This window comes from Podarcis vaucheri (genome assembly GCF_965113315.1).
Source record: "Podarcis vaucheri genome assembly, chromosome: Z".
Taxonomy (NCBI): domain Eukaryota; kingdom Metazoa; phylum Chordata; class Lepidosauria; order Squamata; family Lacertidae; genus Podarcis; species Podarcis vaucheri.
The window spans coordinates 12,695,080-12,711,431 of NC_138758.1; the positions used below are offsets into that span (position 1 = coordinate 12,695,080).

The 16,352-nt window shown below is 43.2% G+C and overlaps 1 protein-coding gene across 3 annotated transcripts in view; it reads left to right on the forward strand.

Annotated features, from left to right (window-relative positions):
* The window catches only part of GRIA3 (glutamate ionotropic receptor AMPA type subunit 3), a 209,648-nt gene that overhangs the window by 158,154 nt on the left and 35,142 nt on the right, over positions 1-16,352 (forward strand). The window contains exons 13-14 of one of the 3 annotated variants that reach the window (XM_082207234.1): positions 8,528-8,676; positions 9,495-11,861. In XM_082207234.1, coding sequence (XP_082063360.1) covers positions 8,528-8,676; positions 9,495-9,654 — 309 coding nt within the window. In that variant the 3' untranslated portion in view covers positions 9,655-11,861. Of the gene's footprint in view, positions 1-8,527; positions 8,776-9,494; positions 11,862-16,352 lie in introns of those variants that run through there. The other 2 variants (XM_082207233.1, XM_082207235.1) reach the window with 2 other exon arrangements.

Here is a 16,352-nt window from a genome sequence, read left to right on the forward strand (position 1 = left end):
TTTTTTTTAAAAAAAGCTTACAAACATCACGAATGGTAGATCCTTTCACAGAAGAGATGTCCAGCTCTGTACATCCCTCATTTAGGATGGCAAATAATCCTTCAGAACTTTAAAGACTACCATTGATTATTATGGCATAAGCTTGAAGTGTTTTCCTGAATGCATCGGATGGAGTAGAATGTAATCTATGAAAGCTTGCATCAGGGGAGGGGAGCCTTTTTGGGCCTGGGGGCTGCATTGCCTTCTGGGCAGCCTTTTGGGGGCCACATGTCAGTGGTGGTGAGAGGCCAGAAACCTCTTGAAGTTTGATTGGCTGGAATGCAGCCAACCATACACCTACCCACTTTTGCCTCTGGGCCTGCTCATCACCAGCATGCAGCCCCCAGGAGGTGGTTCAGGAGGCATAGGTAGTGGCACTCAATAGGCCAAGGCAGCAGTGAGGTTGTGGTTGTTCCCTGGCACCACCATTGCTCAGAGCAGTGGTTCTCTGAGCCAAAATTTCAGAATAAAAATTTGCTAGCACCAGACCAAATTCTTTCTTGATGGGAAATACATTGGAAAACAAAAAGAAACAACTCCTGGCAGTGCTTGATTTTGTAGTACAGAACACAACTATTTCATAATATGATCGTGGGACATCTAGAAAATTATTTTTTTAAAAAAACTCAGCTACATAAGAACACAAATCATTCCCAAAATATAATTATAAACAAGACTCTTACATATGTACCTTAAGTATGTATACAAACTCAGTGGGAGGTGTGAGCTTGCCTGGTAATGTCATTTATATCAGGTTCAATTTAAGACAAACAAACTCTCATCTCCTCATCAACACAAAGAATCCTTTCTCTTTTCTAATTTTTCATATTTGTCAGAGTTTAAAACCCCTGTTTGTGGAGAACTGTAGAACAATACCCAATGCTCCTGAAGAGAGGGATGGATACTGTTTCTGGTTAGAATCATATAACTGTAGAGTTGGAAGGGATCCTGAGGATCATCTAGTCCAACCCCCTGCAAGGCATGAATCTCAGCTAAAGCATCCACAACAGATGGCCATCCAACCTCTGTCTAAAGACCTCCAAGGAAGGAGAGTCCACTACCTCTTGTGGAAGTCCACTGCTGAACAGCTCTTACTGTCAGAAAGTTTTTCCTGATGTTTAGCTGAAATCTCCTTTCTTGTAGAATCCTTTGGTTTGAGTCCTAATGTCCAGAGCAGGAGAAGACAAACTTACTCCATCCTTCATGTGACAGCCCTTTAGATATTCGAGGATAGCTGCCTTTGACAGCCTTTTCCTCCAGATGGGAACCATTTACATATATCCAAATGTAATGAATATGCCACTGCTGTGATACTGTGGGATACCTGGGAGAGGAGGAAAGAAACAATCCAGAAGTGAAGTTGTCTTAAGTCTACAGCTGTGGCAGCTTATCTGCATGGTAAATCTTTAAATTACATTCAGCATCTAATGACTCACAATTGTACAAGTAGATATGCAAGCTCTGCTGCTGCAGAACCTGATGCCACAGTTGTAAGGACATGGGGAAATAAGAAGAGCGTGCTATCTCTCCCCCCACCCCCAATGTTTTTGTATTATGCTATGCTACACTGAGGGGGATGCGGGTGGAACTGTGGGTTAAACCACAGAGCCTAGGACTTGCCGATCAGAAGGTCGGCGGTTCGAATCCCTGCAACGGGGTGAGCTCCCATTGCTCAGTCCCTGCTCCTGCCAACCTAGCAGTTTGAAAGCTTGTCAAAGTGCAAGTAGATAAATAGGTACCTCTCCAGCAGGAAGGTAAACAGCGTTTCCGTGCGCTGCTCTGGTTCTCCACAAGCAGCTTAGTCATGCTGGCCACATGACCCAGAAGCTGTACGCCGGCTCCCTTAGCCAATAAAGTGAGATGAACGCCGCAACCCCAGAGTCGGTCACGACTGGACCTAATGGTCAGGGGTCCCTTTACCCTTTACCTTTATCCTACACTGAAATGCTTAAATGCTTCTTTGAATCTTCCTGCCACACTTGCCATCCTCTCCTGCCACACCAATGTGGTGCATCCCCAACTCACAAGCCACTCCATACTCACAGGCCGCCAAAGCTGCTCTTGGGCATTTTCTGTGTCATCCTAACCAACTGCTGAAGGTAGTTGTGCAAATGAAAAGGGATGGACCCCCACATAGCCTGGGACTATAACAAGGTGCAATAAGCAGTTAACATATAAAGACATCCACAAAGTTGGATGCCCATTTGGCCAAAGCACCAGATTCTGAGCTTAGCTTAAGTCACACATATACCATGCAGGATGAAATAATGTTTGTTATTTTCCTGCCTTAAATGACTGCTCTATCTTTGGGGACAGGAGCTTCATTGGAGAAAGGATTCTTTGCTTGTATCCTCTGGGCATCTCGCTTAGCCTCTGAGCTCTTAGCGTTGTACACTGCACTAGGTTTCCAGAGCAATCTTGAAATGCTCCCAGGGCCTAATAATTTCTTCCCTGCAGGCAAAGCAAGAAAATATAGGAAGTGATAGCAGTCCCAGCACACAAAAGGATCTCTCTTATTCTTAACTATTGCTTACCGAGAACAAACCTTGGTCACAGCTAGGGAAGGGGAGGAGAATTCAATTTAGTTCACATTTAATGACAAACCTACTTCATTCATGCTTTCCAAAACATGGGAACCAAAATACCTGCCATCCTTCAAAATTCACACTCTGTCACATTTTTGTAAAATGAAAAAATCAAGATTCCCTGTGCCCTGCTCCACTCCCTCTTTCTTCCTGCCCAGGGTATCTTCTGCCTGCACCTCAGAGCTGGGGCAGCAGCCTCTCCTCCTCCTTGCTTGCTCTCCAGCAACCACTGCAAGCTGCCCAAGGGAAGAGGGTGGTAGGGAGAGGTCAGGGAGAAGCCAGAGAGAGGCAACAGAATGGTCCCTTGCAGCTGCAGTTGCCGCCGCCACCGCCACCACCTAGGACAAGCACCAGCTCAACCTCCTTCCCAAGCTTGGCGATGGTGACACTGGTGGAGCCAACCTTCTGATCAGCAAGTCCTAGGCTCTGTGGTTTAACCCACAGCACCATGCAAAGACTTAGTAAGGTTTTCTAATTTATATTTAGACACACACACACACTCACCATCTGCTTTTGAAAGTTCCATTGCCCCCCAAATAATAATAACAATAATAATCCAGTTTGTCCTGTGGCATAAGGGGTTGCTCCTGGAGGACCAAACTAGATGCTTTGGTTAAAGATGCAGCAAAAGATGCAACTATGTATCTTTGGCTGTGTTCATACCACATGTTTAAAGTTTATTTAAAGGCACACGGGGGTCGCACCCATACTACACATTTAAAGAAGTGTTGTAGCCCTTTAAGCAATCCTGGCTTCCCTCAAAGAAGCATGAGAATTCATCCTTCACAGTTCCTAGAACCCTTAGCAAACTACAGTCCCTAGGATTCAATGGGAGAAGTCTCATGTGTATTGAATTTGCTTTGATTGCACGGGCTGCTGGAGAGATGCCTTCTGCACCGCACAGTTCTGCACCTCTCGCATTTAAAGCGCAGGGCTTCCCCCTAGCAGAATCCTTGGAACTTTAGTTTACCCCTACAATTCCCAGCCCCCTTAAAAACTACTGGGAAGGCAGCACTTGGGAAGGGGAGACTGTTCTCTCCACTTGTCTCTTCAGATGGGATCCATTCATCATGCAGTGAGTTTTGTTTTTATGTATTGTTTTGCTTCTAGTTTTTTATGGTTTTAAATTTATTTATTTATACTCAGTTATTGGAATGGGAGTGCTGTAACTCTCAGGTCCTGTTTGCAGGCCTCCAAGGGTCCAGAATCCTGTCTGCAAACTGGACCTGAGAGCAGCAGCAAATGGTGGGTGCAAATGCTTTAGAACATGGGAAGAGCCTGCTGGATTGTGCCAATGTCCCATCTAGTCCAGCATCTGTCTTTCACAGTGGCCAGCCAGATGCCAATAGAAGGTCTGTAAGCAGGACCTGGGCAAAACATCCCCCCCCCGCAGTTCCCAACAACTGGCTTTCAGAAGCATAGTGATTCCAACCTAGAAACTGATAGTCTGACCCTGAAGGAATTTTCCTAATCCTTTTAGAAAGTTGGTTTTAAAATGCACTGGTGGAGGAAATAGGGACAGTCCAGGCTCAAATGAGAACCTGGCTGGCTTTTCTAATTTGGGGGCTGTCCCTGGTTAATAGGGACACTTGGCGAGTGTGTTGTTCTGACTGAGTGCTAAAGAATGGGTTTTCTTGGGGAAAGAGAAAACTGCTCAGACCCATGGCTAGAAAGCACAGGACAAAAAGGAAAACTGCTCAGACCTGCCCTTTTCTATGCATGGGACAAATGGATATGTGGATGAGCCCTAGCTCTAGTCAAGAGGACTTTAGACAGTCCTACTTAGAGACGCTGGAGATTTTATTTGAGGATTTAATGGAGCCGTATGGGTTGAATCCAACTAAGTTGTTACCCATAGTTTCCCCACTGAAATTAATGGACCTATATTAGCCACATTCTACTTTGAGTAGAACCAACAATGAATACATGCAAAGCTCTATTACTGATCCAACACCCTTCCCAGTGATTACAAAATAGTAGCTCAAGGCAGCTATCTGTTTGCTGTAGTGAAAGTAGTGTGGTAGTCTTCTTAGTTATTTCTGAAAGAGTTTCCAAAGGAGCATCAGGAGTTGCTGATAATGTCTATTTATAATCTGCAATAAACATTTGGTTGTAGAAGGTAGTTTTAATCTCTCTGAAGGCCTACATGAAAGACTTAGAAATATGTTTGCATTTGAACTGTCCCTAAAAACACGCATGCAAAACAACCCCCCAGAAAGCTATCATCATTATCTCTTGAAGTTGTAAGAAATATTTGCCTCTGGTCTTCTAAAGAGCAGTATCAAAAAAAGGAAAATGGATTTTGCAGAGTACAAAAAGAGAAATCACTTCCATTTGTGGGCTTCAAGACTTGGCTTCTCTCCATGTGTTTGTGATGAGGGCAAGCCGAATGTAGGAAGCTGGATTGGAAGGAAGTCTTTTATATACCACTGCATTTTCACCAGGATACGATAATTACATCAGGCCACTGAACCCACTTGAGTTGAGATCAGAGTAAAAGGGAAAGGACTGTGGCACTGTACAAAGCACATGCTTTTGCATGCAAAACGGCACAGATGATGATTGTGATGATTTCAGTTGCTTGACATATAAGGAGTCACCAAGGAACTTGCAGGATCTTAAAGCATGACATAAAGATATCAGAAAAAAGAACAGTGCATTGTAATAAAAGCAAAACAGCAAGCCCCATTTTGTTCATTTGCCAGCGTGATTTGGATTCCAGTGGGCATTTGTTCCTCTGCAAACCAGCAAAACTCACTGCAATGCCAGCCTGGGAAAACACCCATTTCCAGGTGTGGTTTGAATATAAACAATGCCTGCAAATGGCCAGTTTCAAAGGGTCTTGCTGTCAAAGCCCATCAGCTGATCAGTGATGTCAGTGAGCTGTGCTTGCAAAGAAACAATCAGGGCACGCTTGAAGTTCCCCAATGTTCCATTGCAGCTCCATTTTATATGACATCTGGTGTACGGCCAGTGGGTGTGGTTTAAAGAAAATGGGCCAGACAAGGAACCCTGCCATGCCTGCTTAAGCCCATGGGCCAGAGGTTCCTCACAGCATACTAAAAGTTTGAAATAGAGAGTTATATGGTCTTGGGAGGCTCACTGATTTCCTGCAAAAGGTTCAAACAATGTGCACTGCTAAAACCGTTGCTTACTATTTAATACAGTGTTTTAGTATGTCCTCCCTGCTGTGTGTATCATCAGCCAAACTGAACTCCTGTGGTCTCAGGGCTGCATTTGAATCTACGCAATGGAATGTGAAATCCCATTTTCTTTTTCTTTTTCCCCCCTGTCATTGGGATTCCATGATGGGGCAGGATGGAATTTTAACTGCTGGTTTCTCCTTGCTGGGCCAGCAATTCAGAGAAGAAGAGCGCTACCGGAAGAAAAATTGGCAGCCCTACCTGGGGCTAACAAATTTGAGCTATGTTTTCCATACTTGTTCCCCATCAGCTCTTATCAGCCACTCACCCTTTGTTTATGTAAAAAGGGAGAAACACACAACCCAGTTCACCCATAATAACAGAGATGCAGGGAGAATAAATATTTGTGATAGCCCTATTTGTGATCTCCTGTGACCTTGACTATCAGGTTCAGGTTCCACACAGGTGTTTGCAGCAAGGCCAGCACCATTTATCCTAGACCAAAGATGGGAAACCTGTGGTTCTCTGGTTATTGTTGGACTCCAGCTCAGCTCCAGCCAAGGATGTTGATAGCAACTTCTGGAGGGACACAGTCTGTCCTGTGGGAGGAAGAGAAGGAGGCAGACTGGGTTATTCTTAAGGGGAGAATGCATAGCTAGCTCACTCCCAGTGCATCTAGGTTGGCCCTCGCCCAGCAGTGTAGCTAGCCAGTCGGGTGCCCAGTGTGGTGCGTGCGTCCTGCAGCTGGGGGCAGGGCAAACTGCCCATGGGGACAGGGCGAGCCAAGGCAGGGTGCACTGTGTGGAGCCTCTCTGCAGCCTCCCCCTCAGCTGTAGGGTGGCTGAGGTGGTGGGCAGACACAAGCCCCACGCTGCTCGAAAAAGCAGCACAGAGCTTGCAGGCAGTTCGCCCGCCACCTCCCCCTCAGCAGAGACACATGGCTCAGGAACACTGCAGGCCCCGCAGTGTGGCACCCAGTGCCTTGTGCCTCACACCTCACCTATCTACCAGTGGGAAAGGAAGAGGGGTGCGTTGGGGGCGGGAGTTATTTTTTCCAAAAATAAGCTAGCCCAATTTTTATTTATTTATTTTAAAAACACATATTTTTGCCATTTTGCCACCCTCCTCAGTGATGACACCCAGAGTGGCCCGCACCCGCCGCACCCCCCTTCCTACGCCACTGCCCTCGCCACATCATATGGTCTGGTGGGTCTGGTTAGCTCCTATAATAAATTGATTTTTGCGTGTTAATTCTGCACATTCAGTGGATTTCATGATGTTTTGGTATTGCAAGATGATTTATTGTATTTAATGTTTCCGCTTCATTTGCATAGCAGCCAACCTCTAGGGGCTGAGGTCCCTTCAGGCCCCCAATAAAATATTTGAGGGCTCCAGAGCCCCCAAAGTTGACGAGCGTTGCCATTCAAATGGTGTGTGCCCCATGTCATGTGATCACTTAGGCAGGACGGGGCTTACCTATTCCCCTCCCCTTCTTCAATATTTTACTTTATTGAAGCTGGGATCCCTGCTCCCTTGTCTAGATTTTGTCTTTTATATGGTACTGCTTAATTTTGCTGGATTTGGGGAGACATTGGAAGCTGCCTTATACTGAGTCAAACCAGTAGCTCACCAAGCACAGTATTGTTTAATTTATTTATTCTCATATATATATATAAAATCATTTCATTTTTAAAATATCAAAGTGGTTTACAACAAAAATGCATAAAGCCATACAGTAAGAACTATTGCTAGAAGTCTACACTGACTTTCAGACAAAATAAAAAAAAATCCTTCCTGTAGCACCTTAAAGACCAACTAAATTAGTTCTTGGTATAAGCTTTCGTGTGCATGCACACTTCTTCAGATAGGTATCTGAAGATTGGTATCTGAAGAAGTGTGCATGCACACGAAAGCTCATACCAAGAACTAACTTAGTTGGTCTTTAAGGTGCTACTGGAAGGAATTTTTTAATTTTGACTATGGCAGACCAACACGGCTACCTATCTGTAACTGACTTTCAGACAGTCTCTCCCAGGAGATGCCAGGGATTGAACCTGGGACCTTCAGCATACAAAGCAGGTGTTCTACCTCTCACCGAGGGCTCTTGCTCTTCCCAACAACATAAATCTCTTTCTGATCTCTTTCTTGATGAAAAGTGGTACAAAAATATTTGTATGAATGAATTAAACATTTGAACCAAATATATTAGAAGTAGGGGGAAATGGCCTATGCTAGTGGTTCCCAAACTATTTCCCCTATGGACCTCTTGGAAATTTCCAAGAAACTTGGCAGACCACTTAATGATTTTTCTGCTTGTTTTATGAAGTGTTCTAGATGCTCTATAGGGTTTTTTAAATTGTAATTTTATTTCTTCCTTTATTTCTTTTTACTTTATTAGACCTTGAATTCCATAGAATTCAAACTGTAATGCAATATAAGAAATAAAAGAAGCAACATAAAAAGTGTGAAGTCTGAAGAAGTGTGCATGCACAAAAAAAGCTTATATCCAGAACAAACTTAGTTGGTCTCTAAGGCGCTACTGGACTATTTTTTTTTTGTTTTTTATTTATTTCAACAAAAATACAGTTAAATATAATCAGGAGTATTCATTGCAGACATGCCACGGACCACCTGAAGGAAGCTCAGTGGTCCACAGGCCACAGTTTGGGAGCCCCTGGACCCTGCTAAAAATTTTGTAAAGTGAGAAATTGCATGTTAACCTTTCCTTCTTCCTCCACCCCAACTTCCTGTCTTCTACAGAGATCCAAAATAGCTGTCTATGAGAAAATGTGGTCGTACATGAAGTCGGCAGAGCCATCTGTATTTGCCAAAACAACAGCGGACGGGGTAGCCCGCGTGAGGAAATCTAAGGGGAAGTTTGCCTTCCTGCTCGAATCGACCATGAATGAGTACATTGAACAACGGAAGCCTTGTGACACAATGAAAGTTGGTGGGAACCTGGATTCCAAAGGCTATGGTGTAGCAACTCCCAAAGGCTCAGCATTAAGGTGGGTGGAATAATATAACAATATCCATGTTGTTATAGTATTCCACCTACCCTGATGTATTGTGTTGTCTTTTTCTTTCTTGTGGATTTGAGGTAAACTTAAAAAAGTTTTCAAAAAAAAAATCAGTATTCCATGAAGTTAAATAAGACGGTAAATTATGGTTTCATTGACTTTAATGCATCCATTTTTTTTCTAAATGTTCTCTCCGTGTTGTCCTTTCCGATTGTTTGTTGCTGTTTTTAATTTTACAGTCCAGTGGCTTTTTTCAATTTAAATGGTAAAAGCCCAAGTTAAAAACCGCCATACGTGACGGGTGTTAATTGCATGACGTGGTGTTCTCGTCGCCTCTTTTTTTAAAATACCCTCCTCCTCCTCCTCCTCCTCCTCCTCCTCCTCCTTCTTATTTTTTCTCAAAAGACAATTTCGCCATCCCGCACACTTCCGTTTTTTAAGCAAATGTTTAGATCCTCCATGCCACCTTTCCAATATTTAAACCCTGTTATTTGCTGTAACAAACACGTTCTCTATATAGCTCTACCTCCCTGTGAAAAACCAAAAAGAAAAAAAAAAGTGAAAGAGAGAGAGAGAGAGAGAGAAAAGAGGAAACAAAAATTACCGGCCAATTTGTCCTCCTTCTGCTCCTTTCTTTATACGTTTTTTAACGACTTTAACCGAGCATCTGTGCATTATTCTTACGAGTTATGTTTTATCGTTTCAAGAAATGCTGTTAACCTGGCAGTATTAAAACTGAATGAGCAAGGCCTCTTGGACAAATTGAAAAACAAATGGTGGTACGACAAAGGAGAGTGCGGCAGCGGGGGAGGTGACTCCAAGGTCAGCCTCAATGTCACCACAATCGGGTACCTTAGTCAAGAGTAATCGGCAAGGCTGTTATTTTATGCATCAGGGAAAAAAGAGCCTGGAAGATGAGAAACCATCTTGAAACCATTTCATTCAAGTCACTTGCTTGTCCAGTAGCTTGCAAGGCTCAGGGAGGGGGGATTTTTCTTTTCTTCTTCCCCCCTTCCTTTGCACTGCTACCGTTGCAATCAATCCTGGGTCCTTATTTAACTAACAGAGAGAAAGAGAGGAGAAACCAGACTGAGGGTTTCATCCAATGCTTGTCATACTCAAAGTTGGCCCACTGAAATTAGTGGGCATGGTTAACTGAGGTCTGTTAATGGCATTGGGTCTGCTCTGAGTATTACTTCGTTGGGTGCAATCCAAGGAATCCTCTCTTGTTGCATTCGTTGAGTTGGATGTGGTTATATGATGGGTTATGGATTGAGTGGGATGGGTTATATGAGTCTCTGCTTATACACCAGCAGTTTTTACTGGGCCAGTCTGTCCCCGTTTGTATGTGGCCTCTGGTAGGTGCGGCAGGCAGATATGTTTCAAGGATTCACTCTTCAGATCCCAGCCAGGGTTGCCAAATGTTAGCCTTGTGTCTCGGTTGCATATCTAGCACAGGGCACTGAGTATTTCCAAAAAAATCAGAGTTCAGATATGTAAATAAGCTTGTTTGAAAATAAGGTGGGTGGGTGTGTGTGTGTGCGCGCGCGCGCGTGCGCGTTCAAATGTGTTAGATTGCCAAGACCTTTGCTGAAAATGAATTACTAATTTTCTCAAGTTATATATTAAACACTAAGAAAATGAGGAGGGGGAGTATTTAAGTTTAGAAAGATACATTTAAAAAATCATATTGTTTCTGAATTTGCTGGCTCTTTAAGCTGATAATTTTTCATTGCTAATTTTTAATACATATTGTTGTATATAGCTCAGGTTAATGGATACTAGGATAGTTAAATAACCAGATGCTCAGTTTGTGATTTGTCAGAAAGAAAGAAACAATATCCATGTTGAATTTTTAAAGTAGGGTTTCTACTTCCTTCCCTGACAAAATACCTCCTGCCTTCGAGATTTGCAGACCCTCCAAGTGTCCCTGTTTGCCAGGAACAGTCCCTGATTTACTGAAGCCGTCCCAGTTTCTGATTTGATCCCAGAATGTCCCACTTTTCTTTAGGACATCCTTATTTTCACTGGAGAATGTTGGAGAGTATGGTATTATGTGACCGAAGGAGATAAGCAACTACACAACCTTTAGAAGACACCTGAAGGCAGCCCTGTACAGTGGTACCTCGGGATGAGAAGGGGATCTGTTCGAGAGCCCCGTTTGCATCCCGAACAGAACGTAAGACGCAATAGCGCGTCTGCATGTGTGCGGGTTGCATTTCGCCGCTTCCACACATGCACGTGATGTCATTTTGACCGTCTGCACATGCATGCGTGGCGAAACCCAGAAGTAACGTGCTCCGTTACTTCCGGGTCGCCATGGAGTGCAACCCGAAAGCGCTCAATCGGAAGCATACTTATCCCAAGGTATGACTGTATAGGAAAGTAGGGCATCCCTATTCTCATTGGAGATGTGTTGAATGCTATGGATTTGACTAAAAGGTGCATAGAAGTTTTCCCCACCAGCAGGTATTGTGATGATGCTACGCAGTTAGGCATTGGGGTGTGCATTGTTTGAGGGTGCATAAACCCATGGCTTGTTCCTGCAATACAATGCATGTTTCAGTTTCACAGCCCTTTGTCAAATCTAATAACCCAGCTAGGAAAGGGATATTTCATTAAATTAATCCCATTAATTGAAAAGTAATACCCTGAAGAATTCCATTAAATTCTCTTGGCTGCTGTTCTTCTCCCCCCTCCATGCAATCTACTCTTTAAAAAAAAAGAGCCAACAATAATTTGTAATTACTTTCTGTAGTTAACCAACCCACTTGCAGGAAGATTATTGATGGGGAAACGTGCAGGCAGTTAATACAGCTCCCCCCTGAATTTCTTCATAAATGATGCTTCTATCAGCAGAGCAAGTGCAATAATCATTTACTTTAATCATATTGGATAGCAGCAAAAGCTGTATATGATTAAAACAAAGGAAGTTTTATGCCATTTTCTTCACTTCTCTAGTCATTACCACCGGGAATAAAAGCTAGGGTTGGGGAAATATCCAAGTATACATTTGAGCTCAAAGGCTTATTCCGTAGCCCAACCTTTACTATAGTGTAACCGATGTTTCTGAAATACTTGTTCATACTGTTCATACTCTTGTTCATACTGTCATATTAGGTAAGGTGTCCAGAAGGAGTAGAATTTGAAGCAGATCACAACCTTCTTTTGAGAGTCTAGGTAAAAAGATATCTTACTGCCTCTGAATAATGTGATGTGGCTGGCTGGTTGGTTGGTTTTACATTTATATCCTCTCATTCCTCCAAGGAGCACAGAGTGGGGGAGGGGCATACATACACAGTTCTCCCCTTCCCTCATTTTATCCTTACAGAACAAACATGTGAGGTGAGTTAGACTGAGGTAAGTTACCTCACAAACATGTGAGGTAAATAATAATAATAATAATAATAATAATAATAATAATAATAATAATAATAATAATTTATTTATACCCCACCTTCCCCGGCCAAGACCGGGCTCAGGGCGGCTAACACTGAATAGAAATACAGTAAAAACATTTTTAAAAAACAACAACAACAACCAGTTGATGTAAGTTAGAATACAGTTTAAAATGCAGCTTAAAATGCAGCCTCGTTTTAGTGGTAGCCTATAGATCAAAGCCATAAGGGGAGAAAACGTCAAATATTCACGGGGCCAATTATACATGCTGGTCCTACATGGGTCAGCAAAAAGAGCCAAGGGAAAATTTATATACAAATCCCATATAAGGGGTTCCATTTAAAAAAGAGGAGGGGTTAGACTGAGTGGGGGTTTGAACTCTGGTCTCCTAGGGCCTAGTCTGTTGCTCTAACCACTACACTATATTGGCTCTCAGTGGATAGTATTCATGATGACCATATACTGCCTCCATAATCAAAGGCACTATGCCTCTGAAATACCAGTCACTGAGGAACAATGGTGAGAGCAAGTTATTGCTTTCTTTTCCAGCTTGGGGGCTTCCTAGATGCATCCAACTGGTCACTCTCAGAGCCAGGGTGCTGCATTGGACAGGATCTTGACCTAGCAGGTCTGCTTTTTCCTAATAAGTCAGATTCTCTTCATTCATGCCAAGCAGAGGAGAATGCTGGCCCTACTTGTCATCTGGTTTGGTCCCTGTGAGAACAGGGTGCTGGACTGATCAAGCTGCAGGTCTTTTCTTATGCTTAAAAACACCAGATATAGACTTCAGTTATAACATGGACATGCAGCTGAAAGTCCAGGATCCAAATCCAACCACCAAAACATTCCATTTGGCTTCCAGCAAAGCTCTGCATGACCCAAAGACGCTCACACAATGTGAAAGCTTTGTACCTCTCCCTTGCTTGTAAAGATAAAATAAGCATTGGCTTATCAAACCTAAGAATGTGACGTAACCAACATACAAAACAAGGGTCCATATAGCAAGCAAAACTGTATCCACAGCAAAAACATCCACAGCAAGGAAAACAAAATCTATGCCTGGACAGAAAAGAAAGTGTTAGTCTCTGTCTCCTAAAAAAACAACCCACAAGGTTAGGGGAAATGTTCCACAATCAGGGCATTATTTTGGAAAAGTCCATCCATGGTTGCCATCCGTTCTTTCTATGTCAGGTTTGGGGAACCTGTTGTTAGGGATTTGGGTGAGATTTGATTCAGTCAGTTCAGTTCACAGTACAAAGTGAACCCATCTAATTCGTATTTTCCAATGCAAGGTGCAAACCAAAACACAGCCCTTCTTTGAAATTTGCACTTCTCCTAGTTTTGTAGTGCGGTTGTCCAGCCAAGTAATACAAGACAGCTCACATCTTTTGCAGGGGTCACATTCCAGGAATGGCAATTATATGCAAAAGTACAAGTCACCCCCTTGAAACTGTCCCCTCTTGAAAAGCCTCACCCAGAGCCAGAAAACCAGACAGGTCTTACCTACTCCCTCCAAGCAATGTATAGGGTTTTTAAGCTCTCAGACTTGGTTAGCAGACTCTGAGTATGCGCCAGGCTCTCTTGCAGGGCTGCCCAAGTTCCTATGAGAGCTCTCCCATCCAGAATCCATGCAAGACCCTGTGCAAAAAGAGCTTTTCAGCTCTCCACCTTCCATGCATCTAATTTGTGTGATTTCAGCCAGCCAGCATTCAACCACGTAAAATTAAAATTGCACATGTTAAGCAAGCAGGAGTTGAGAGTTACCTGTATGTACAAAAATTCATATACAGTAGTGGGGCAAATTTTGGATTAAAATGCATGTACTTGTGAAGATGCATGTACTTGCCGTGCTCTGGTCCATGGGGTCATGAAGAGTCAGACACGACTAAACAACAACAACAACAACTTGTGAAAATGACATATAAAAATACATTATATTAGGGGAAATTGCATTGCAAAAATGTGTTAGGCAAAGTTGCATACAAACATTATATTGTGCTAAAATGCTGAAGATTTTTTATGAGGGCTTTTAAAACAGAATTGCAAATTGATGAGGAAATGCGGAGAACTGAGCTTATGACTGGAAGAATGAGAAACAGAGGAAACTGCAGTTGACAGATTTGCTAGTCCCTATCTGTGCCTCTCTAAGGGACGCGGGTGGCACTGTGGGTTAAACCACAGAGCCTAGGACTTGCCGATCAGAAGGTCAGTGGTTTGAATCCCCGCGACGGGGTGAGCTCCCGTTGCTCGGACCCTGCTCCTGCCCACCTAGCAGTTAGAAAGCGCCTCAAAGTGCAAGTAGATAAATAGGTACCACTCCGGCGGGAAGGTAAATGGTGTTTCTGTGCAGTGCTCTGGTTCGCCAGAAGCGGCTTAGTCATGCTGGCCACATGACCTGGAAGCTGTACACCGGCTCCCTTGGCCAATAAAGCAAGATGAGCGCCGCAATCCCAGAGTCGGCCACGACTGGACCTAATGGTCAGGGGTCCCTTTACCTTTACCTATCTGTGCCTCTCTAGATGTCGCTGGACTCTAACTCCCATCAGACCCAACCAGCAGGGTCAATGGGCAGGGGTGATATGAGTGGTAGTACAGCAACAGCTGGAGGGGTCACAGCTTCCCTCCCTCCTCCTTATAGGTCCTTACCCTCCCTGAATGTGCCATGTCCTTTTCTAGAGCCATTTAAGCTTCTGAGACCATCACCACTTCTTGTGGCAATAAATTAAGTGAATTAATTATGCAGGAACTTCTGTTAAGCAGGGGAAGTAAACAAACAAACAAAACCCTGGAAATGCCCAAGTGTTTGGGTGCTCCGGAGGAGCTCTTTGTATTTGGCCATCTGTGCTGGCCAAATGCTATCCACCATTAAGCTGGTGCTTGTTTACCCTTTATATAAAATGGAAATGGAAATAAGAACCTATATTTCCCTGTTCTGAACCAGCAAATTGCTTGCTTGCTTGCTTGCTTGCTTGCTTGCTTGCTTGCTTGCTTGCTTGCATTATTGTGTGTTTGTTTTTGAGCACAAAAGCTGCTCCTAAGAACCAGCAGTCATCAGCTCTAAACCTCCATCATCCAGGCCAAGTCACCTGGGAATATAATATGGGTCAAGCCAGTTGTTGGTGCCAGATGTATACACATTTTCATCAAAGAATTAACGGTGCCCTTTAAAACTGCTTAAAGGCTGGCATGTTGTTGCTTTTTGATATAAAAAGAAACAGAAATAGGCCTCCCCCAATTTTCTTATTTTCTTTTTTCTTTGTTTTGTCCCTCTTGGGCAAATGTTTTGGAGACATCTTTTGGCACTGCCCATAGCTTCTGCTCAAAATAGCTTCTTTTTCTAAAATGACAGTTTATAAACATTTAATATTGCAGACAGTAATGTCTTTGTGTAAAACACTTTAAAAGCATTTATTCCCTACTGTAAATAAGACAGTTCAGCCGCAATTGTTCAAGCAATATCCCCCTCCCCCCATCCCCATCTCAAAGATTACACATCCTTCAAGGAAATGCTCCAGAGTTGGCTTCAGGATTTTGCAAGACACGGGGCAAGCAGATCAAGAATTCTCTTGCTCTCCTTTCAACCTTCCCAGGTGACTAGTCCTTTTGAAGTGGTGGGTCCTTGACTGGTCTTGGCAGCCCAGCAAATGTTGAATGGTACTACCATCCTCTGGAGTTGCCCATTAATATCCTCAGTGTCTAAGCTATATAGGGGAGGGCTGTAGCTCAGTGATAGAATCCATGCTTTGCATGCAGAATGTCCTGGGTTCAATCCCTAGTGTCTCCATGTCAGGATGGTAGGAATTTTTTCCTGAAACCCTGGAGAGCCACTAATAGTCAGTGTAGACAAAACTGAACTAGGTGTGTCAATGGTCTGACTTTTCATAAAACAGCTTCCTATGTTCCTATCATAATTCACACTTACTGGATTCGTTCTTAAACCAGTTGCCCCTGGATTTTCATGGTTATTCCAGAACAACTTAAATTTATTCTTTTAAATTATTTGACTTTAATTTGTGTAGCGCCTTTCTATATTACTGCACATAAGGCGGTTTACAAGCTGAAGAAACAACAAAATAGACAATAAAGATCATATACCTAATAACAATCTGATCCAATACAAAAAAGTCATAATAAAAACATAACTTTAAAATAAAAAACATATGAAA